The 26109-nt window shown below is 39.1% G+C and overlaps 1 protein-coding gene across 1 annotated transcript in view; it reads right to left on the bottom strand.

Annotated features, from left to right (window-relative positions):
- rsrc1 (arginine/serine-rich coiled-coil 1) overlaps nt 1-26109 on the bottom strand; it is a 179031-nt gene that overhangs the window by 21811 nt on the left and 131111 nt on the right. The window contains exon 7 of the mRNA XM_038298615.1: nt 12473-12544. Coding sequence (XP_038154543.1) covers nt 12473-12544 — 72 coding nt within the window. The remainder of the gene's footprint in view (nt 1-12472; nt 12545-26109) is intronic.

The following is a 26109-nucleotide window of genomic DNA, read 5'->3' as shown; positions in this document are numbered from 1 at the left end:
CGAATCCACTGAATTTTTTCATTTAACTGGATTGAAGGAAATTGGACAGGCGCATCTCTAGCAGCCATGCTGCATGACTATGTTTTAGTATAAATTGGAGTTGCACCTAAAACTGAATAGGAGATTTAAAAGAAAAGAAGAAGGTAATTAAAAACATAAAAATCATTATTTATATTTTAAAGCATAACTTTTTTTTTTTTTTACAACTCATGAAAAAATTTGGCCAACATTGTGACACCCTTGAAATAAAAAACAGGGTATTTCTGTTTTACAACTATTATAAATAAAGAATGACAAACATGATGTTTGTGAATGTTTTTATTCAAAAGAGAATAAAACGTTTATCCTTACAACTCTCCATATGAAATTAAAGGGAGTGAATTACATTTTTATATCCTTCTACTTTCACCTTAAAAAGATTTTAGGGTTCCCACAGGGTGACTAAAACACAGCCACACACTTAATGGACCCTATAATGTCTTCTGACAAACCCAGCAGGGGCTAATGCTTAACCATGGTCCCCTGAAACATGTCAGCACTTTGACCTGCAGAAGTCTGTGGGTGTGTCTAATCACAGAGGTCTGGAGAACCAAGCCCACTGTTGCTGAAAATGTCCAGTTCTGTGTGGGAGGGTGTGTGTGTTGCCTTATTTATATACTGACAATGATCAAAAATCTTTATCTGGAGAAATACATGAAAATAACAGTTGTAATGTGTTAAAAAATGTAATTAAAATATGTAACATTATTTTGGTATAAAAACAGAGAAGTTTATCCTACTTCTTAAAAAAATAAATACAACCAACTAAATGTTTTTGTTTTTAGGGGAACATTCTCAGGATACCAAAGGTTTTGATAATCTAGTCTTTATGAAAGAACACTGGGAGTAAAACAAGCTGGTTAATTAGTTTGGTTGCCTGCTCAGGTTGAGTCAGGAGTCAGATACTTGATTTCATTTAGTATCAACACAATTCAAAAAATGCTTTGCCTTTTTTTCTTTTAATCTAATAGGAGATCATCCGGAAAATACATCAAGCTGCTGACTCTTTGGACATTGCTTTACTGGCAACAGGTTAATTGATAAGGGTAACCCGGGAAACGATTACCAATCACAAAGAGAGAATGCTGTCAATCATCTGCCTACTTGACCTGAATGAGGGCAGTGTAAAAAGCATGAAAAAGTTAATTTGTGAGTAATTTAGCCCATGGCACAGATAGCCCTTCTGTTATTAAGTTAAACATGTCTTCCCATAGACGTCCTTACAGAAATGTTCAAACCATTCCCTGTGGATGTGACAGCCACCAATGGCTACATCAGCATCCCATTAGCCCTGGACAACATGGGGAGGGGGTTTGGGGGTCAAAAGGGGTTAGGAGAATTCGGCATTCACTGCGACTCGCTCGCTAGACCAGCAGCGCTCGGGACAGGAGGTCAACTAATCACCTTGCTGTGCCATTTCCAAAGCGGGGGAGGAACAGGGGATGCGAGGAGTAAGGGGGGGAAAAGAAAACCAGCCTTAAATTTGCCGTGATGAAGAATCAATAAAGCAGTAATTGCTTTACTTATTACCATGCAATGAAACAAATTGGGGGGAGAAGGAAGGCAAGCAAAGGGCTGGCATGCAGCATCAACGGCAAGGCTTTTTTTTTTTTTTTTTCCGGCTGCAGCGTTTGGAGATGAGCACAAAACGGAAAGGGAAAGGAGAGGAAAGGCATTTGGGCTTCAGTGGGCCAAGGCAAGGGGAAAAAAAAAAAAAAGGTCTCCTCGTGATAATTAAATCTTCTCACACTGATTTTCTGCCAAATTTATTTCCCAAGGGACCATAACTCTGATTCAGTGCTTACAAGCCATGCATAACTAATCATTTTGGGGTGGGGTGGGGGCACAAACCTGAAAGAGTAGGAAGAAAAAGAAGGATGGCAACACTCAATCCAAATCTCTATTTATCTTTAAATCAGTTCTGATTTAGGCACAACAAAAATCAGATATTAATGTGACTGCTCTTCGGTAATATTGCGTTTGAAAAAGACCTTTAAAGCGATGCTGTAATTGACCGTCAGCTCGCTCAATTCTCAGCGCCGTATTGGCAGAGAACATCCTTTAATTCCTGGAACAAATAGAAGCCATGAAGCCAATGAAGTGTCGGTTCAATACTCCTCTGACTGTTCCTGGCATGATTGTGTTGAACATAATAACACAACAAATAAGGCCATTTATCTGAAGTAACGACAGGAGATGAGGCCAACTCCACTAATCAATACCAAGTCGATACAAACCAGATTTTCTTACATCAAAATCACTGAGACAGATCTTTCTTCAGCGCGGAGTGCACAACAGCAATACAGTGCATCCCTGGAGTCCAGTGGTAGATCATATAGCCAATAGAGAGACAACAATTTAAACCCAGTATATCCTTTATTCTGAGAGTATACAGTAAACTACACACACTGACCACCGTATTAGCCAAACCTAGTTAGTACTAGTGGTACCTTTTCCTCCTGATCTGCTTTAACTCTTTATGGCAAAAGATTCATCAAGTGTTTCAGAAACAGATTTTCTCCATGGATTTATGTCAATATTGACAAAATAGCCACACAGTTAGGATTTATTTTACTATTATGATTTAAAAAAAAATGTTCATCCACTCCTCAAACGTCTTTTATAGGACAGATATCTGGTACCATGTTCAGCAAACCAGTATGAGGTGATCTGAGTGTTGTGATTATCCTGGTGGCGATAAACAATGGGCATATTCAGCAGCAACATTAATGTATATAATGCTCAATCCCACACATTTCTAGCTATGCTGCCTGCAGCTTGGAGGAAGATCCCAGCATAACTGAAAAACAGGAAGGAAGCCACTGTCCCCAACAACTGCGTGTCTGATGACGGCATCACGCTGGGTGAGCGTTGATGATGTTGACAGTGCGACGGGAATCAGAGAAGTAAATAATGTAGAGCAACATGGACGGGAGCCAGAGCGTAGTCACTATTTTTTATTGTTTAGCTCTTGTATCTATACAAATCCCTTTCACCAGGGCTGGGCCATGTTTATCCAATGTAAATAGAGTTGTTTCGGCTTATTAGATAAGAAATGAGTGGCGCGGTGTGGTGACATCCATACATTGCATTTAATGGTGTCACTGGTTTAGTGGTTCAACCCGAGCCTGGTGTTCCCAACGCAAGTTGACAAGAGCCGAGACCATTTTAACGCAGGTCGCTTACCGAGTCGTTTGACTTGGTAGACACGCATCAGTAAGCTTTTCCCACAGGCACTAAAAGCTGATTGTTCCCGGGTTGAAACTGTTCTTTTTGGCCAGAGCGAAAAACTCCACTTAATCTAAAAGGAGGGAAATGAATATACATCCAAATAATCCATAAGTCTATTCTAAATTTTTACTTAATTGTCTCATTGTTGGCTTAATTGTTTAAGTGGATGAAAAGCCCTACAAGATCAAATAAACATGATTGATCTAGTTTTTTTAAGGGTGTTATATCCAAGGCCATTCCCTATACCATTAATAGAGAAACGTGCTGAGAAAACACCCAAACCACTGACTGAAGGGAGGAAAATATGCTCTTTAATCAGTGGGTAATGATCAGTTTACTTTTTAGTTTAGTTTTTGCAACCTTTTGGGACATCTCAGTTGTTTAACTTCCAACTATCAGGATATCAGTATTGTAGAAAAGGGCTGCTTCCACTCTGTAGGAAAACCTAAATAATTATAGCAGACTGATGCAGTCAAGTTAGTCAACAACCAGAGACAACTTCCTTTCACCACATCTAGATTAGAGCCATAAGCAGCATCCTGTCTGCTCTTAAAAACATAGTGATGAGAATGCTGATTGCATTCTTTGTTCTGGCTGCAGACTGTAAATAATCCCTGACAGATATCTTGTAATGTGTTATACTTTTGGGCACAACAGTTTGGTGTAGTTCAAGGATGTGCTCATGAAATATCTTGGGATGGGAGGCCAAATGGATTATTTCAGGACTTTAAATTGACATATCTGCTCTTTTTTATAATATATATGTTTTTGCACCTATTAAAATGTCTGGTTGGTGTTCACAACAACCTGGCAAATTCCAAACCGGCCTCTTTAAAGCATGGTGTTTTAGTTAATGTGAAGAGATCATGGACACAGGATTGCTCGTGTTTACCAGCATTTGAATTTCACTGCTTGTCCTTCAAGCCGCGTGGCTCAGAGAGGTAGTGTGGCACGCCACACCGTGGCCCCAGTAATTAAAACATTTAAAGCAGAGGCAGGCCCCCCCTGTGCTCCTCGGGTCTGATATGGGGGTCACGCGCCTGTAGATTCTAATTTGCGCTCCATTTGTATTCATGACAGGCACGTGCTAAATATTTAACAGCAGCCTGGCAGGAGTTTTGTATTGTTAGGCTTTCCAGGTCAAATAATTTGATTTCAAGGCAGATTACATTAAGCGTCAATGTCCAAGCCAGCGCTCTCACTTGCCTCTCATTTCCTGTTCTTTTATTACAACTAAGATAGGCCAGAACTGAAGGGACAGGGCTGTGGATTATATGAGAGCTTGTTATCCATGGATTAGTTATTATTTTCAATTAGAAAAAGGAGATTGCATCATTTACTTTGAGCAGACGCACACACACATTGTTATTGTGTGTTTGCAAAAGTGAAATCTTAGCTGACTGACAAACTGCTCAGCAGAGCATTCGAATGAAGGCGCAGACATGCGCTCTAATGATATTCTAGTAATATTTGATTGTCGTTGACCAGGTTTAGCAAAGGCGTGTGGACCCTCACTCTGACTCATTCTTTTTAAGCCAGGAAACCAGATCCAGACGTATTCCAGTTTCAGCCGAGGCCCTGAGGTGACTGACAACAGAGCTAGTTAAACGGTGATGAGGCGTTAATGGAAGCTGGGTCGGGAAGGAGGGGGTCGGTTCGTAGCTGAATATTTAATGGTCATACAATTCCTGAACATAGACACACACGTTCACAGCCGCACGAATGTACACACCCAACCCCTGACCTGTCCTACACACCGTGTAATTAGGGAAACAGTCCTTTCGTTTAGCAGCCAAAAGAGCAAACGGTAGGTATACTATATTCCCCTAATGATATGGGTTAAAGAGCTATTATACGTCTCATTAAAATATATGATCTCCCAATATGGTGGCGTTTTGAGGTAATGGGGACAGAGCAGGTTTGAGGCTAACATGCCATGTGTATAGGCTATAGGCTAGTGTGCAATCCCCAGCTACATAATTCTGGTTTTTACAGACTGGAAGCACAGATGAAAGGACATTTCTGTCAGAGCCTCACAGAGCTGAGATTTTGCAAGTCCACCTCACTGAGGGTACTTTTTGAAGAAGCGCTATCGTATAAATTCTGGTTGCAACACATGAATTCAATTAGGAAAACACACACCATTAAATTAAATATGCTGCAATCAGGGCTGCAGCTAACGATTATTTTGCAAATCGCTTCATCTGTTGATTATTTTTTGGATTTATAATCAGATAGCTACAGGTTTCTTAAATTAAACCAGGTGAAACTCAAACTTTTCCACTTGACAAATAAAAAAGTTTTTTTTTTTTTCTTAAATCCAATATGTTTACACATTTTGTCAAAATTGTGGTATAATTGCTGCTCTAAGTGGGTGGATTCAGCTAAAGGCATGTTCTAGAGTCTCTATGAACCAGTTACTGATTAATCCATTACTATATTAGTTGACGATTATTTCAATAATCGAATAATCACCATTAATCTGATTGTTTCAGCCTTAGCTGCAATCACATCGTTTTTTACTCTGCACTATTTTCACACCATTATAATTCTTCTACCGCCGTACATAATTTCCTTATTGAGTAAGAGAAAAAATCTGTGAAAATTTCCCCCCGAAAAATGACCAAATATACTGTTGGAAGGCAGAGTTTGAATGCATGACTCCCAACTAGCATCCAAGCAGGTATTTTGAGATTGGAATAATTCAAAACTTTATACTGCAAGTACAATTGCAATATTAAACATCGCTCACCTCTTAACCAGGCTAATAAAAATAATATAAATGTTTTCTGTTTCTTTAAATGTAAACTAATAATAGCAAATTCCTTTTTCCAATTGTCATTAATGGTTAGACCAATAACCAATGTACAACCTGTAAAACAAGAACACAAAGTGTTAGCTGTTAGATCTGTTTAACCAACATAAAGCTATTATCTGTGAACTAGTGTCAGTGAAGCTGGCAGTAACTAAATAACTAAAAGTGAAATTCACAAAAACAATAAAGTAGGATATTATAGTCATTTAAACTATACCAAAATTATAATTGATTTTATAGATAATAGAACCAAAACAATCAATCCATCATTTTAGCAGCAGCATTTAGTACTTTAGAAACTTTGTCTTCAGCAGCTAAATCCCTTTTTGTACAAATACAGTCGTAGTTATTTAAGGTCATAGTACTGTGGGACCTTCATACTGGCATACACAGTGATTTGAAATAGTCAACCATTAATCAATCTATGTACAATATTTGCATTTCAGTTCTTTTCAAAATTCAACAGATTTTCTTATCTAAATAAATGTTTAAACTTGTTTTAGAGGACATTAGGAGCTAGAGCCAGATTTGGTAGCATTATGAAGCTATTTCACTACTGTATGTTTTGGCATATGTACAAATTTGGTTCTTTTACAATGTAAAATGCTTGGTATAGAATATGGACAGGGAACTCAACAAAATGAGAATAATCAAATCCTAGTTTGTCATTAGTAATACCTTTAGTTAATTTAATCTAATTCCCCAAATAGAAACACTTTCTCTGGAATCTAAACCCGGACAAGTTCAAACACTTTGATTAAAGTTCAAAATCCAGATTAAAAAGTATTTAAAGGTATACTATGCAACCGGTGTTGATTTTCCAGCAAGGCTCCCCCCAGAGGGCGAAAGTAAAAGTGCACTGTCGTAAATATGCTCAGCTGTTCTCCTGGTTTCTCCTTCAAGCCAGGCGCGGTTGTTTTGAGCTTAGCAGACAGGCGAACGCAACGAATCACCATGTCTACTGCGGTAAGTGACTATTTTGTTTCAATTTTGGAGTTTGAAAATTTAGCACGTTTCCGACATGGGCTTTCGCCGTTTTCTCGCTGGTTCCGCCATGATAACTGCACAAATATCGCTACTGCGCTAGCAACGAGCATGCCTTTCACTGGGGGCGTGTAGCAGTTCTCGCCGTAAAGCAAGACTGACTCTCGCGATGCACGAGACTTCTGAGCCTGTGGGTGCGGGCCAAGGGCTCCTGCAATTGCAAGTATGGTATTTCCCCTACAGACCACCAGGGCGGCCAAGAAAACCTTTGTTCGACCTGAAATGACTCATTTAATCATCCAAAACGTTATGGAACACATTAATTAACTGAAAAATGTTGCATACTATGCCTTTAAAGTAAAAAAAAAATGAATAGGAAAAGCACCTATTTTGATTTCAGATTGTTTGTGTTAATCTGTTAGTAACTGAAAGTCCAAAATAATCAATGAGTTTTATAAAAATTTAAGCTGTGATGTGGAAATAAAAAATAGAGGTAACAACCTTAATACAAATCAAGCTTAAAATATGCTTTGTCTCTCCAAAAAAACTAGTTTTCTACCTTTTAGTAAATTGGATATTAACTAAAACTCACCCTTACTTACTAATAGGAAAAATCAAACTCCTTACTTTTCTGCAGATTTCAAATGATTTGTACGGAAAAAATATATTCAGTCAGGATGTAAGTGTATAAATAAGCAGCAAATCTAGACAGATAAAGCAAAAAGTGGGCAGATTAGAGTGTAATCCTCATGCAAAACAGAGTAAACAGATATATTTCCACCAGTACATTTTCTCAGAAGTTTTTTTATAAACTAAAAGTAGAATCCAAACACACCAGCCCTGTAAACTTTGCAGCCAGTTCATCGTATTATAGCTGTTTCACCAAGTTAGCTTAAAGACCCCTGGGCAAACAAACTGTATTTTTAAGCTTTAATAGTCTAAACAAGACATGAAACTAACAAAGGAATCCTCCACCTCTCTCATTCTGACCCTCTTTCATTTCCTACGCTTCCTTTTTCAACCACTAGCATCATCTGGCTACCCTTACCCAGAGAGCCAAACACCCCTTTTAAGAAGCAACTACTTTGTTAACTGATGACCACAGGGCCAGTTATCGATCCTCCTCTTCCTCCCTGTAAACCTGGCTGATCACCCTCCCCTCTCTCTTCTCTCAGGGCTCAGCATAGGTTTGCTACAATAATAACTTGCATATCATAGCATCCACATGAATCAGATCTGGATGGTTTCGATTAGGCCTAAGCTAACTCAAATGCACCGACAGTCTAGGATGTGGATCTATTTATGAACACTGAGTGTAGGTGGTAGCGTTCACTTCTCCCCATCCTTCTCTTTAAAAGGATTTCTCATTTCAACTGACTTAGTGGTTCAAGTGGAAACTCTGCAGCTGTGCTGACCTCTGAGAGGCCCTGCAGAGAGTGAGGAGACCCTGGTGATCTTCTGTTTAGCATCAACAGTGGCCTAACTCTTCAGTTTTAGTGTGCTTGGAGGAGAGGATGAAGAGAATCAAGCTACATGATCATGATAGTACACAGAGGTTTTTGTATTAGAAGCATTGGCCTCTTTTGCTAACAAAAGGGTAACTTTAAATTGCTTCTCTAAGCTGCCTTTATTTGTCTTCATGAAAACAAACCCCTTGCAATTCTATAAGGCACATAACTGATTAGATTTATTTGAACATATCATCCACAGATGTTGTTGGTGAGATAAAACTGTAAAGTATTGTTTTAGAAATGGCTGCACCAAAAAAAAAAACAGCAAAACGATTTGAGATAAATGGAGAGAGGCACAAAGCATGACAATGGTGATAATTTTCTAAATAAAAAAGAAAAAAATTCAAGAGGAAAGAGGACACCAAGCTCTGAAACCAAACAAATTATATCAACTTGAATCACAGTGAGACTTGACCAGATAATGGTCAAGTCAATGGGCACAGAAGAAAAAAAAAATAGATTTTTCTTCAAATAGGGAAGATAGAACTTAATTGGAGGGCTAATTAGTTCCTTATAGCCAGACTTTCATTTGGCTAAAAGGTCAGCTAACTTTAAAGGTCACACTGCAACGGATCGTACACCAAAAACACACAAAAATTACATGAGTTGCATAAGTCCACCAACACAAAAACCCTAAATAGAAAAAACTATAGTCCGACAAACATTTGTGTGCGTGCACATACACACCTGTGCCCCATTTGATATTCTCATTTATATCATGTTCTGGTCAGTAAAGGGAGCTGGGTCATTACCCTATCTGAGGACTTTTATTACTGGTAGTATAGCCACTGCAAATTACTCTTGACTTTATTTAAATGTGCATCAAGATAATCCCTAAAGGCTATGTGTGTGTATAACTAATGCTGCTGATAGTGAAGGAGCACGCTGAATTTATTACCTGCAATGCTGAGCACGTTTCTTCCTTTTCTATCTGTATTTATTATGCAGATTACAGCTGTCTTAATAAAAACTGCAGACTGTAATCAGCATCCCTCAGGTTATGCTTGGTAAAGTAGAGGTGAAATGTGAAAACCTTTTCAGATATGGGTTATTTTGCATTAAATCAATAATTTAGAGATTGAACATGATGTTTGACATGTAATTAGCGACTGGTTATTGAAAGAGTGATTGAAGTAAACATGCTTTTTTTCCCCAAGTTTCAAAATAAACATCCCTCTTTAACAAATACGGCCACAGCAGGTATTCGCAGTGTGGTGCAAGAGCTTCCACTAGGGGGCGAGCGAGACGATTAACGTAATGGCGGTTTGATAATTACACAATGGGATTTCTTTTCCTCACAAAATAAAGATGTGTAAATAAAAACCTTTGTAAAAATGTAAATTTCAACTGTAACTTTAGAAAAAATGTATATGTTTTTATATATGTTTTTTTTCTATGCATTGTAATAAGCAGCTAGTCTGTTGCCTTTACAAACAAACAAACATCGCTGTCCATGGTGTTGAACCGGCTACGCTGCTGCTGCTGGGAAAATTGAAGTTAGACACGATTTCTTAACTATGCTCACGCACAGAGCTGTAAAATTTTCCATTGATTAATGTGATTTGAAAAGGTGCAGTTCATTTTAAAGATGCAGTCTTAGCTTGTACTCAGACAAGAACAGGGAAACGGGTGCTAAGCTGAGAAGCTCATGCCTGAATAACAGGTGTTAAGGCGTGCAACGGGATGCAATTCACAACATGAGCTCGCTTTCTCTGTAATTATTACGGGGCCGCCTTTTACAGTTGCTTTTTGTATCTCTGCTTCTGTCTCCTTAAACCCCAGGCAGCGTCGGCAGATGGCCGCTCACACTGAGCCTGGTTCTGCTGGAGGTTTCTTCCTGTTAAAAGGGAGTTTTTCCTCTCCACTGTCGCTACAAGTATGCTTAGTGTGAGGGATTGCATTTGAGTTAATGAGTCGATGCAATAAACTGGTTTTCCTTAGACAGATCAACTGGTTTTCCTTAGACAGATCAACTGGTTTTCCTTAGAAAGATCAACTGGTTTTCCTTAGACAGAAAACTTTGAATGAATCTGACTGTATGATCTGGTGAACTGTAAAGCGCCTTGAGATGACGTGTGTTGTGAATTGGCGTTATATAAATAAACTGAAATGAACTGAATTACAGATTTCATCCAACTTATTAATGGGTTTATCTTCCAGCGAGTAGTTAAACTCAGCAGTAGTATCAACATGCTGTGCTGAGAATCAAATAACTTCTCTGGGAGAGGGGGGGAATACAGCCAACCAATCCTTGAAATGTGGCCCAAACATTTATGGGTATGTTTCAATCATTTTCACTCACTACAACTTGTTTGCTTTTTTGCTGATATTTTCAAGGTAAAATGAAATAACTATACATCAGTCAGAAATTAAATTCAGAAATTGATAGCTTACAATTCCTGCCATGTTTGTAGTGGCTCTAAATCTCAATGGACCTTTATGGGGAGTTTTATGTACACTCACCGGCCACTTTATTAGGTACACCTGTCCAACTGCTCGTTAACACTTAATTTCTAAGCAGCCAATCACATGGCGGCAACTCAGTGCATTTAGGCATGTAGACATGGTCAAGACAATCTCCTGCAGTTCAAAGCGAGCATCAGTATGGGGAAGAAAGGTGATTTGAGTGACTTTGAACGTGGCATGATTGCTGGTGCCAGAAGGGCTGGTCTGAGTATTTCAGAAACTGCTGATCTACTGGGATTTTCACGCACAACCATCTCTAGGGTTTACAGAGAATGGTCCGAAAAAGAAAAAACATCCAGTGAGCGGCAGTTCTGTGGGCGGAAATGCCTTGTTGATGCCAGAGGTCAGAGGAGAATGGCCAGACTGGTTGGAGCTGATAGAAGGGCAACAGTGACTCAAATAAGCACACGTTACAACCAAGGTGGGCAGAAGAGCATCTCTGAACGCACAGTACATCGAACTTTAAGGCAGATGGGCTACAGCAGCAGAAGACCACACCGGGTGCCACTCCTTTCAGCTAAGAACAGAAAACTGAGGCTACAATTTGCACAAGCTCATCGAAATTGGACAATAGAAGATTGGAAAAACGTTGCCTGGTCTGATGAGTCTCGATTTCTGCTGCGACATTCGGATGGTAGGGTCAGAATTTGGCGTCTACAACATGAAAGCATGGATCCATCCTGCCTTGTATCAACGGTTCAGGCTGGTGGTGGTGGTGTCATGGTGTGGGGAATATTTTCTTGGTACTCTTTGGCCATGTCATGCGCCATGTCATAAAGCTGGAATCATCTCAGACTGGTTTCTTGAACATGACAATGAGTTCACTGTACTCAAATGGCCTCCACAGTCACCAGATCTCAATCCAATAGAGCATCTTTGGGATGTGGTGGAACGGGAGATTCGCATCATGGATGTGCAGCCGACAAATCTGCGGCAACTGTGTGATGCCATCATGTCAATATGGACCAAACTCCCTGAGGAATGCTTCCTGCACCTTGTTGAATCTATGCCACGAAGAATTGAGGCAGTTCTGAAGGCAAAAGGGGGTCCAACCCCTTACTAGCATGGGGTACCTAATAAAGTGGCCGGTGAGTGTATATATAAGGGCTGCATAAAGTAGCACTGGTTAGCGATCCTGCCCTGTAGCAACCAATTCTGGATTTGTTTTCAAGTTTGTTTAACAAGTTTTAACTGAGATTGAAGACCTGATAACTAATTGCTTTATTTGAAACATCTTTTAACTTAATGTTTTTATGATAATTCACCAAATAATTCATTTATTTGCTTGGTGTCAAATCTATTCTCAATAATGACTTGCCTCCACCTTCCACCTGAATTCTGCTTCCATGCAAATTTTATTAATAATACTGGTTACAGATATTCAGTATTAGATTTTGATGTTATAAACATTAGTATTAAAACTCACCTTCTTCGAGCTTCTTTCGGGCCTCCTCTTCTCTCTTGGCTACTTTGGCCTTTAGAACCTCATCTGTCTTAGCTGAAAAGACAAATGCCAGAAAAACAGTGTTAATGGCAAAGAAAATTATTTAAAATAAAACTCTTATGTTTGCAAACAAATATTAATTATCATCAGCACTACTTCAAAATCTAACATCATTAAACTGGATAACTTAGACAGTGATAAAAACTGCACACAGTTCTCTAGCCTGGTGATTCAAAGCCCTGTTCCACTAGGGCTGCAACAAATGATTATTTTGATAATCGCGTCATCTGTTGATTATTTTTTCAACTAATAAACGGAAAGCCGAAGGTTCCTTAAAGGAGATTTTATACAGAATTAAACCAGGTAAAACTAAAACTTTTCCACTTGAAGAGTTGTGGATACATCATATTGACAGAGAAAAAGGTTTTTCTTTTATCTTAAATGCAAAATATGTATATATATTTTTTCACTATCTTGGTGTATTTACTGGTATAAATGCATTGCTCTGTCAGCTACAGGCATGTTTTAGAGTCTCTATATTTCAGTTAATGATTAAACGACTACTGAATCACTTGACGACTATTTCAATAATCATGATTATCCGATTAATTTCCACTGTAGCTAACGTTGCATGCACACATCGGCTCAACAGTGAATTGAGTAAAAAATAAAGTAAAAAACTCCCAAATGTTTAGATTTTTTTTTCTTTTTGGTATATAGTGTGGAAGTTGTTCTTGATCCCTCATCTATGTATCTTGATCAGCTGCAGGATGTAGCAGCTGGTCTTTACAGTAAAACAAGCTGTGCTGTCTGACTTGCAGTAATGAATGAGAGACAGTGACCTGAAACCTGTTAGCATGGGCTAATTAGCTTATATTTTGACAAAAAAAAACCTTTCTTGAAAAAAATCCAAACTTTTACCCTAAACTAACCCCCTAATATGTGCATAAAATAGTTATTACTGTGTAGTTACATTATTATTATTTTTCTTCCTAAAACTTGTGATAGGTGCTGTGTAAAATCAAGGTGTGATGAAAGTTTCTTCTAGACTTTTAGTGATCAATTAGTCATATTCATTTATGCATGTTTTAAGCATACATAAATTGAATGGCTTAGCACCTAAATACATCACAGACTTGCTATCAGTGTATCAACCCTCCAGACCACTCAGATCTTCTGGCTCCAGCCTGCTCTGCATACCAAGAACCAGAACTAAACATGGAGAAGCATTTAGTTCCTATGCTCCACTTATCTGGAACAAACTTCCAGAACACTGTAAAAGTGCGGAAAGCCTGAGTTCCTTTAAATCAAGACTAAAAACACATTTGTTTAGGATTGCCTTCGACTGTTCTAGTTAAACAGTTCAACTGAAACATCATTAGTTCAACTTTTTTTTAAATTTTCTTTAGTCCAACTGTTTTTGATCTTTTTTGTTTCTGCATTTTTTTTTATTGTTTTTTCCTACTTGCTTTGATTCTGTTTCATTTTCCTATATTTTAATCAAGTAAAGCACTTTGCATTGTCTTTGTACTGAATTGTGCTATACAAATAGATTTGCCTTGCCTTGCCTTAGAACCACTCGCAGGTCCAGACAAGCCCAGACTGTTAAAAGATTGTTTTTTTGAATGGTGAAAAAAATGGTTTTATCGGATTTACAAAAAATATAGAAAAATAATCTGGTATGGTTTCCTTCTTGTGAAGCCCATGTATCATGTTTTCCTGTCAGCAAGATTCATCATTAAAGTCATCATAATAAATGCACTGCTGTGCTAAATTACAAACAGTAAATCAACCTCCTTTTCTAAAAAAAAAATATAATTTTACAATTTACCTTTAAAAGGAAACAATATCCCACTTTTATATTTGTGAATCTCTTTTTTTTTTACCCCACCAGAAAAATGGAAGGAAATTCTTATTGTAAGAAATGAGGATTTCTTCTAGTATGAACATAATCTCACTGCAAGATTGTGCTTTTCCCTGCTATTCATTTATACCTGCGTAAAGTCAGCGTCTCCTCCTTAGAGGTGTTTATCGTCTCGGTATAATGAAAAGCTTAAGAGAAAGTGCAGTTGCGGGAACAAACACTCGTCAGGGCATCTTAAGCGCGGTCTCATCACGAACCGCGTCGTCTCCGCTCCTCCCCTCCCACCTTTCCCCCCCAAATAATCAAGATGTTAAGCCGCATTAAAAAATATAATGCCGTGTATGGCAGGACTATCAATACTGCCTCTAAATTAATTACATTTCCGTTGCGACGCATCATTTATTTTGCAGTGTTAGGGCCTCGGTGGAGCCATTCGCCTTTATTGCTATCTCACTTGGTTGATGAGTGAGCTATGTAAAATTGAGTCTCCAATATCATTACACTTAATGAGTTTAAACTTTGAGAAGAAGAGGGAAAAACAAGTGGAGAGAAACTGAGGCGAACAAGATGACGAGAGAGAAGGGAGAGGAGGAGAATGAGAGAGCGGCACTGTTTTGGTTAATACAATAGGAGTGTGGGTGTAAGTGTTTGCAAGTGCTTGCAGTCTTGTTTGTTTTAGGGCACAGCTGTGGGTGTCCAAATGGGGTTTATTGCACCACTCATCATGCCTGCACACATGTATGTTCGGATTGCTAAGAGTCTGTGCTGTGAGTACAAATTGTTGTACATGAAGCTGTTTGGATGCAGGAGGCCGACAGCTGAGCTGCTGCCTTTGTTCGGTAATTGGTGGAGACAAAGAAGCCGTCACAGGGCTGATACGGCTGGTTAAGTCTGAAGGTTCTGCATCTTAACTAACAATTACTCTACAGGGATGATTGAACTCTTCACCGCCTCCTTGCGCACACTGCAAAAAATGTAAATCTAAATAAGTACATTTTTCCTAAAATAAGTGCATTTTTTCTTGAACTGAGGTGGTAATTGAGACACATTGCCAACGGAACAAGACAATTAACATTTATAATAAGAAAAAATATTGTCTTATTTCAAATGCATATTATCTAATTATCTTATTTTAAGAGTAAAAATACTCGTTCCATTGGCAAATAATATTACTTACCTGCTCAAATTAAGGGTAAATACACTTAATTTAAGACATTATTACTTATTTCTGGAGCTCCTAACCGATAAAGATGCATAAAATTCCTTGGAGGCGTTGGTTCCAGTCCCACTCCTGGCTGATATGTGAGCTGGTTCTAGTATGACTTTGGAAACTAACGCCAATGCTGTGGGTTTTTTTAATATTTTATTTTTTTGTGTTAAACTTAATTTACTTTTTAATGTTATTTTTAACTTTTGTTCATAAAACTTTCAGCTAGCCTACCTAAGGAAAGTTAATTGTAAGGAGCGACAGTGGAGTGGGGTGGAGATGTAAGAGTTTGGCCTGAAATCGAAGGGTTGACGGTTCGTATCGTTGTTTCCTTGGGCAAAATACTAAACCTACATTGATGGTGGTCAGAGGGCCTGGAGGCGCCTTTGTATGGCAGCCTCACTTCTGCCATTGACAGTGTGTGAGTGGATGCATGAATGGGTGAATGTATGTATGTAGTATGTACAGTATGTATGAAGTGTAACGCACTTTGGTTGAATCTCCTGACTTAAAAAAGTAAGTACAGGCCATTTACCATTTACACTATACTTGGATTTACTGCTAATAATTGGATCAAAAGTTAAACAGATACACCTTTTTATAACACTTAAAGTGACTCAGCATAAGTTATAAAATGTTATTGCTGTAGAAAGGCCAGTGTTGAGACTAAACCAGAAACACCCTTAAGAGAAGGAGAGAGACCTCCAGTTCCTTAAAAGATGTTAAAAGTCCAGTTTTGGACTCCATAGTGAAAACACACACAGCTACTAGGCAAGATCAAATTAAAGGTTCTGGGAACTTAACTTCAGAGAAACTAAAGTTCCAAGTTCCACAGTCGAAGCACACCTAGAAAGTTAGTAATCTAGAACAAATACTCGCAGAAATGCAAAGAAAAGCAAAAACAAAACACACAGTTCTTTTCAAATACTTCTTGTTTGTATGCATAGACGCAATTCGGTGTGTATGAATGAACTTTTCGTTGTTCGGATCACTCTTTGCTTGGGGCTAACATGAGGCAGGTAGGAGACAGAGAGGTACTGGGGGCTGATGGAGCAAAGCGGAGACAGGGAGGAAGAAGGGGATTCGGGAGACAGGCAGATGAAACAGACAAGCAAAAATAACAGAGAAGAAGAAGAAAAACATAGCCTGCGTGCACACAAATTTGTACACAAACAACAGGAGCGATTTGTCGCTTTTTTTTCTCTGCATGTTTATCCTCCACCTTCTATCCCTTTATCCCTTCTCCAACAGGTTCTCTTATCCTCCTCGCTTGCTTCTCTGTTTCTGTTTTCTTTTTTTGCCCTATCCCACCCCTCCCCGTTTTTGTTTTTTTAATGCTTTTCTCTTCCCTTCTCTTGCTCATCTCTGTGGTACACCGTGCCTGGGGGCGATAGCAGCAAATCAAACTGTTTATCCATCTCTCATCAGTGCACTGCCTCACGGGGGCTTCTGCCCCCTCAAAACAATGAAAGTAAGCCTGAGCGCCGAGCCAGGGATGTGATTTAATTACATCAATAAGAAGCTCTGCTTTAAAAACATGAAGGCAACATACTTTGCTGCACTATCATGAATAGCCTGTTAACGCTACCGTTGTACAAAGCAACATAAAAAAACATATGAAAATAATCAACAACTGCTAACCGTTTAAGTCAGCGAGCAGAGGCCGCTTATTGGGAGTATATTTCTCAGCAACTGAGTGGCTTCAGTTCATTGTAGCATAATTCTGTGATGGACTTTTATTAAAGCGGGTAATAAACGGCCGGGTGTTAGCGAGAGGAGAAGCCTTTCACTTCATTTAGACTTCGTTCAGTCTTAGCTGCAGGGGTGGAGAGGAGAAAGACGAGGGGATGGGATCAGCGGGGAAGAGGCGGAGAGCGTCAGTGAAATCACATTGTGATTATGAGTGTAATTGCAGCTCAGGGGCCCAGGGGCCATGTAGCTCTGATGGCGCTAGAAGATGTTTTATGCGCAGCAACAGAGAGGAAGGAAAGTGAGAATGAGAAGAAAAGAGAGAGAGAGAGAGTGGGAGGCAGAGGCAGGCTGCCAGGATGGACGCCCCCCCCCTCCTCTCTGCTTCCTTCTTCACCTCTTCTACCGACGTTTTCCTCTTCTTTCTCTCCTATTCTCTTCCTTTCTCCTCTGTCCTCCTCTCTTGGCAGGATTAGCTGGGTCTCGTTAGAGGGGAAATGTAATAATGCTCCCACCAGGTGGAATCGGGCCTGCTCCATTATCAGCCCGGAGATGGATGGGCCGTGTAGGGCCGGCGGGGGCCAAGCGTGCACACAATTTAGATTCAATAAACTGGCAAAGCAAGACCCCCAATCTGATTTATCTCTTACACGCCGCCAATGCTTGCTGCTACGATGCTGATTCCCTATTACCGCTCAGAGAAGGACTATTCATTGGATGTAAGGTACGGCAGTCGGAGGAGCATGTCGGGCCCCCGGGATGGCAGCAAAACAGATACAGCAGAGGGGTTAATGCGTTTACAAACAGATAAGCAATTAAATCTATGGCTTAAGTGAGTTATATAGTTATTAAGGAGGGATATGTGTGGTTGTGTGTGTGTCTGTGAGGAGGGGTTGTTATTAAATGCAAAGGTAGATCAGTTCAGGTCTCAGGCTGGGCACAGAGAGAGAGTTTAAAAAGTGAGTTAGGCTATAATACTAAAGGACTCCGAGGTCAAAGGACAACAGATTCCCTTTGTTGCTCAATAAACTACACAATGCACTTATGAAATGGGAGAGAACTTCAATACAGCAGACCTGAGCATTTAATACTTGCCTTTATGAATGAAATACATTGGTATAACACAGCATTTTTATATCATTGGAAATGTTATTCATCACAATTATTCAATTCATGGAGTTAAACTAATATAGATTAATTCAAACAAAGATATTTATACTGTGTGGTTATTTTCATTTCTATCAAAGATTGTAGATTACAGATACTCAAAACTTTAATATTCTGTTTTCAGGACAATGGAGGTTTAGAAAAATCCCAATTATGTTTTACAAGAAGTTAAGTGCTTATCATGGTGGTGTTACGATCTATAGAAAGGTGAGATTGTCTGTTGACTTCCTCCATGAGAAGGTAAACACAAAAATGGCTGCCCATCAAAGTTGAGTGGTAGAACAAAGGGTGATGGAAATGGTGCTCATGCAAGAAGAGTTTGTGTGACTTTAAAAAAAGTCAAAAAAATCAGCTGGTTATTTATTCTAGTGTTAAAATGATCACATACCTTGTATTTAAGTAGATACATCGTCCCACAGTGGGGGAAATTAGTTGGGTATGTGGAAAAGCAAACATGCAAATGAAAGCATTTGTTCTTTTACTTTTTTGTCTTGTGTGTTAATTTCAATATTCCATATTTAATTTAATGCTCAAGACAAAAAAGGTAAAAGAACAAACCCCCCCCAAAGACTTAATATCAACCTTTTCCCTAGGAAAACTGCAGTGATTAAAAGAATAGCACACTTAGACAAAAACACGTCTGATCCAAAGACAATGTCAGCAAAGAAAAGTTGTCACATATCTAACAAAAAAAAAATATAACAGAAAGTCCAAGGCTTACAGATAGGATGTGAATTTTGTGCAACTTTTTGCAGACTGGACTATCATTCAGTGATCTAAATCACTTAAAAAAAACCTTATATATTTAATTCAAGTGTTAATTTATATCCAAAAAGTTGGTTTAATGCAATTGTACGGAGGGATGCAAAGTCACTTCGATAAATTCCAAATTAAGTGCTTTCCAGTGAAAACTGGTGAAATGAACAAACTTTGGCGATGCAACTGCAGCACAGAGAAAACTAAGCAAACGTGGAGCAGCCGCAGAAAAGCTGGTGGGGCTCGTCGTGCTGGGTCTTTCTGTCCGACCGCCAATCAAAGTGAATCTGAATGTCAGCAGCAGACGAGGCGTGATAAATCAGCCTCGCCCCCGACGACAAACAGAATATTAGAGGCAGCGCGGCCCCATTGGAAAACTGTCCCCTACAATCAGCTGAGCACTTTACAGTAAAGCTCGCCAGGCGGCCCCCCCAACCAATACACAACACCAGAGGGGTATCTAAGACAATAAATGGAAATAAATAAATAAATATACAAAAGATAGAGGAGTTTGGTATTCAGGCAGACAAAAGTGTTGGGACGCTGATGAGGAGCAATCCTGACAAAGAGAAAAGTCAAGACAAAAGAATCATAAGAACAACAAAAAACTATGAGTTGTTGGACTGAGAGGTATGCAGAGTGACTGACAGGAAATAAGAAGAGAGAAGCAGAGAGACTGACGATAAGACAAACTGAGAAAACACACACTGAACAAATGTAGGAACAGAAGATAATTGGAGATGCAGCAGCGTTTCATATAGGCCTGAAACAATTAATTGAATCCTGATTAATCAATCATTGAAATAATCATCAACTAATTTATTAATCCCATAATTGTTAACTGGAGTAGAGACCTAAAACATGCTTTTAGCTGATAGAGCAACCTGCGTAATGGAGTAATTATACAAAGATTGTATAAAGAAACAACATATAAACATTTTGCATTTAAGGTATGTTCTATCCCGAACTCAAGTTAAAAAGTTATAGTTTCACCTGGTTTAATTTAGTAAATAAATCATTTAGGAACCTTTGGCTAATCGATTATTAATTGAACAGATAAGCGACAGATTAATGGATTTGCAAACTAATCGCTAGTCACAGCTATAGTTTCGTATACTCCCGAGATAAAATGTGATACGTTTTTGGACGGTCAAATACTATATATATTTCTTTTAATAAAATTTAAAGAAATATATATATATATATATATATATATATATATATATATATATATATATATATATATATTAAAATTAAATGAAACAAAAACAACAAAAAACATAACGTTCTTGATCTATGAATTAAAAAAAGACATTAAATGACCGTATGTGCTTTTTGAAGTTTTGCTAAAAACTAGCTTTCCTTTTGGGATAATCTAGTAATTTCTTCATTTTCTGTTACAAATGACTACTTCCATAAAAAAAAGTTCAGCAATTTATTGAGGTCTTAATATCTTTATGGATAGAAAAATAGTCATGATCATAATCCGCAGTTAAATAAACAATAGTTAGATAAACTTGATAAAATTCAAACTTAGTTATCTTTGAAATGAAATTAAAATGAAAACTTATCAAAAAGTTGGAGTTAAGAGTTTAGTAAAGGCTTCTTTCAAAGTGAAGCAAGGTTGTACAATAGAAAACCTTATCCCATATATGTCACATGAGTTGTTTCGAAACATAAGCACACGGAAGATGATACAGCAGGTGTGGACCTGTGTTCACAAGGAGCAATACCCTGAAGAACCACTGGGTGGAACCGCAGAGCACAAGGCTGCAGTCGGTCTCTCATCAGTGTTCATATGCAGGTGTATAAAGATCTGTTCATGGCTTTAAAACAGGTATACAAAGCTGCTGTAAAAAATACTTTAATCTAGTATATTTGGATTAGAAAATCTATAACAAAAGGGAAAATCTATTGCTGAATTCAACTCTTATTTCATGAAAGTTTCTATGAAAACAGTTTAAAAGAAAACTACAATCCTTCTGAGTGGTGCTGAGACATCGTTCAGGCAGAGACTTAAATGATCTTCATCCCGCTGTTTCCTTTTGCTACAATCATGAAGCCGAATTAATGACACCCATGAAATATTCACAAACTAAACAATTAGTGAGAGATATCTTACAAAATCAATCAATTATTCATTTGAAATTGTCTGAAAAGCTCTTTTTTTCTCCACCGTAATGCAGAGGGGTACATCAATTAGGTCCTCTATAGTCGAGGTGTAATGGATGCTTCAGAGTCTAATTATTGTCTGAATGAAGGAGCAAGACGCCGGGGCTGAGCTGCTGCACATGATGCTTGAAGTTGTTCACTTTAATGTTTCCAAAATGACCTCCAACACCATATAACTTTGCCTTTGCAGCCCTTTTTGAATTCAAGCAGCTGACCAACTTTCTTAGAAAATAATGTTTACCTCTGTTCCAATTTACGTTATGCATTAAACAAAACAAGCAACAATAATAATAACAGGGTTTAGCTGTAATAAGAAAGGATGGATTTTCAAATGCATTATTTACCACAGGGAGGCCAGAATAATCCATATACTTAGAATATTTTCTGCTTTAGATGATATCTTTAAGGACAGTTTTTTAACACTAAAAAAGGAAATGGGCTTTGGTGCTTTTATAATATATACATCCAACTTAGATATGATTGGCATGCAAATGTGAAAATCTTTTTAAAAAATCTCAGTGAAAACAACCCTAATACTGGTATTTGTACTGAGGATTATTCCCCCCCAAAAAAATAATTATCTTGTACTTCCTCATGGCTAGGGGGCAACAAACTATGGTTTGTGAAATAGTTAAACAAAAGTTCAACCTTAAAATGTTGATAAAGAAATGCATGCAATGGATTGAACATGTCTTAAAACCAAGTCATACGATGTAATTTATACTATATTAAAAAAACACTGATATATGTTTGTTTAAAATCTAAAGAAGGATTATAGATAATTACAAAAGTTCTGTAAGAAACTTTCCTATCGACACTGTGTATGAGCATCAAAAAGGTCATGACGGGGCAATAAGTTAAAATCTATAATGCAGGGATCACAGAGTAAAATATTAAGCACCCTGGGGCCTTTGTTTGACATCTCACCCCTCAGTTCAACTCTCTCATACACTATATTGCCAAAAGTATTTGCTCACCTGCCTTGACTCACATATGAGCTTAAGTGACATCCCGTTCCTAATCCATAGGGTTCAATATGACGTCGGTCCACCCTTTGCAGCTAGAACAGCTTCAACTCTTCTGGGAAGGCTGTCCACAAGGTTTAGGAGTGTGTTTATGGGAATTTTTGACCATTCTTCCAGAAGCGCATTTGTGAGGTTGCACACTGATGTTGGACGAGAAGGCCTGGCTCTCAGTCTCCGCTCTAATTCATCCCAAAGGTGTTCTATCGGGTTGAGGTCAGGACTCTGTGCAGGCCAGTCAAGTTCATCCACACCAGACTCTGTCATCCATGTCTTTATGGACCTTGCTTTGTGCACTGGTGCACAGTCATGTTGGAAGAGGAAGGGGCCAGCTCCAAACTGTTCCCACAAAGTTGGGAGCATGGAATTGTCCAAAATGTCTTGGGATGCTGAAGCATTCAGAGTTCCTTTCACTGGAACTAAGGGGCCAAGCCCAGCTCCTGAAAAACAACCCCACACCATAATCCCCCCTCCAACAAACTTTACACTTGGCACAATGCAGTCAGACAAGTACCGTTCTCCTGGCAACCGCCAAACCCAGACCCGTCCATCAGATTGCCAGATGGAGAAGCGCGATTCGTCACTCCAGAGAACGCGTCTCCACTGCTCTAGAGTCCAGTGGCGGCGTGCTTTACACCACCGCATCCGACGCTTTGCATTGCACTTGGTGATGTATGGCTTGGATGCAGCTGCTCGACCATGGAAACCCATTCCATGAAGCTCTCTGCGCACTGTTCTTGAGCTAATCTGAAGGCCACATGAAGTTTGGAGGTCTGTAGTGATTGACTCTGCAGAAAGTTGGCGACCTCTTCGCACTATGCGCGTCAGCATCCGCTGACCCCGCTCCGTCAGTTTACGTGGCCTACCACTTCGTGGCTGAGTTGCTGTCGTTCCCAAACACTTCCATTTTCTTATAATACAGCTGACAGTTGACTGTGGAATATTTAGGAGCGAGGAAATTTCACGACTGGATTTGTTGCACAGGTGGCATCCTATCACAGTTCCACGCTGGAATTCACTGAGCTCCTGAGAGCGACCCATTCTTTCACAAATGTTTGTAAAAACAGTCTGCATGCCTAGGTGCTTGAATTTATACACCTGTGGCCATGGAAGTGATTGGAACACCTGATTCCAATAATTTGGATGGGTGAGCAAATACTTTTGGCAATATAGTGTATCTCTAAAATCTACTGACTCCTCCTTATGCCTCTGTAGTTTTCTTTAATCTCCTTTATGTCCTCTTTTGTACTTTGCTTTTTCCCACCTTTTATTTTTCTCTCTTTCAACCAGTGAATCGAGTTTTCGATCTACAGTGGGGGAAATAAGTATTTGACCCCTTGCTGATTTTGCAGGTTTACCCACTTACAAAGAATGCAACAATATACAATTTAATCATTTGTACATTCTAACAGTGAGAGACAGAATCCCAAAGAAAATTCCGGAAATTCACATCATATGAATTTATAAAAATTGATAACCATCTGATGAGGAAAAACAAGTATATGACCCCTTACCATACAGCAAGTATTCTGGCTCCTACAAGCCAGTTAGTCTTTCTTTAAGACACAGCCCCAATCCCAAACAATTATCTACATCAAATACACCTGCCTCACCTCGTTACCTGTATAAAAGACACCTGTCAAGATCTACAGTGGGGGAAATAAGTATTTGACCCCTTGCTGATTTTGCAGGTTTACCCACTTACAAAGAATGCAACAATATACAATTTAATCATTTGTACATTCTAACAGTGAGAGACAGAATCCCAAAGAAAATTCCGGAAATTCACATCATATGAATTTATAAAAATTGATAACCATCTGATGAGGAAAAACAAGTATATGACCCCTTACCATACAGCAAGTATTCTGGCTCCTACAAGCCAGTTAGTCTTTCTTTAAGACACAGCCCCAATCCCAAACAATTATCTACATCAAATACACCTGCCTCACCTCGTTACCTGTATAAAAGACACCTGTCAAAACCCAAACAACCAGCATCCAACATCACCACCATGGGCAAGACCAAAGAGCTTTCTACGGACATCAGGGACAAGATTGTTGATCTGCACAAGGCTAGGATGGGCTACAAGAGAATCGGAAAGCAACTTGGAGAGAAAAGATCAACTGTCGGTGCAGTTATCAGGAAAGCACCGCACCACAGCCAACCTCCCTCGGTCTGGGCCTCCACACAAGATCTCGCCTCATGGGGTGTTCCTGATCGTGCGAGCGGTGAGGAATCGTCCCAAAACCACAAGGGGGGAACTGATGAATCAACTGAAGGCAGCTGGGACCACAGTTACAAAAGAAACGGTTGGTAACACACTACGCCGTCATGGATTGAAATCCTGCAGCGCACGCAAGGTCCCCCTGCTCAAGAAGAAACATGTACAGGCCCGCATGAAGTTCGCCATTCACCACCTGGACGACTCAGAAGAGGCCTGGAAGAAGGTGATGTGGTCAGATGAGACCAAAATAGAACTTTTTGGCCTCAACTCAACTCGTCGTGTTTGGAGGGCGAAGAACACAGAGTACAACCCAAAGAACACCATTCCCACCGTCAAGCATGGTGGTGGCAACATCATGCTATGGGGGTGCTTTTCAGCCAAGGGGACGTGACAACTCCATCGTATTGAGGGGAAGATGGACGGGGCCATGTATCGTGGAATTCTGGACCAACATCTCCTTCCCTCAGTGAGGGAGCTGAAGATGGGTCGGGGATGGGTGTTTCAGCATGACAACGACCCTAAGCACACCGCCAATGCAACAAAAGAGTGTCTGAAGAAGAAGCACATCAAGGTTCTGGAGTGGCCTAGCCAGTCTCCAGACCTGAATCCAATTGAAAATCTTTGGAGGGAGCTTAAAATTCGAGTTGCCAGGCGACAACCTTGAAACCTGAATGATTTGGAGGCTGTCTGCAGGGAGGAGTGGGCCAACATCCCTGCCGAGATGTGCACAAACCTTGTCACCAACTATAAAAACCATTTGACATCTGTGCTGGCCAATAATGGCTTTTCTACAAAATATTAACATGCTGTTTGTCCAGGGGGTCAAATACTTGTTTTTATATATATATATATATATATATATATATATAAAATTTTAGGGATGCGAATAATGATTATTTTGCTAATTAAGTTATTTTTCGATTAATAGTCATTCATTTTTCGATTAATAGTCAGACAGCAAACGGTTACTTAAAGAAGATTTTTTTATGAAAATAAACCAGGGAAAACTTTTCCACTTAAGGAGTTATGTTTTTGTATTCTTTTACAATTTTGATATAATAACTGTTCTAAGTGGGTTGCACTCTCAGCTAAAGGCAAGTTTATACTCCATTTTAAGACGTATAAATTACTAAAGTAGTTTACGATTATTTTAATTCATGACTAATCCAATTAATTGTTTCAATAGTATATATAAAGTATATGTGTTATGTTAAAAAAAAAGTAAATAATAGAGACTCTGCAAATCAAACAATCAGAAAACAGCTTACGGACCCTTCTGTTGTTTTATATAAAAGATTGAGAAAGCACATAAACAAAAGACTGTTTCAAATAGGAGGAGATGGCAGAAGGCTGCGGTCCATCAGTACCAAAACCTCACACCAAAACAACAGTTTCTTCCCATCCGCTACCAGCCTTACCAACAAGGCCCAGAAACCCTTGTGACACTGAAACTGCCTCTGCCCCTCCTTCATACAAGCTACACCAATGTAGCCTCTCCAGACCTTCGACATCACA

Source organism: Cyprinodon tularosa, unplaced genomic scaffold (assembly GCF_016077235.1).
Source record: "Cyprinodon tularosa strain WSP-4 unplaced genomic scaffold, ASM1607723v1 ctg41, whole genome shotgun sequence".
NCBI classification, from domain to species: Eukaryota; Metazoa; Chordata; class Actinopteri; order Cyprinodontiformes; family Cyprinodontidae; genus Cyprinodon; species Cyprinodon tularosa.
Note: the sequence above shows the minus strand (reverse complement) of the source record. Positions and strands in the feature narration are given on the sequence as shown.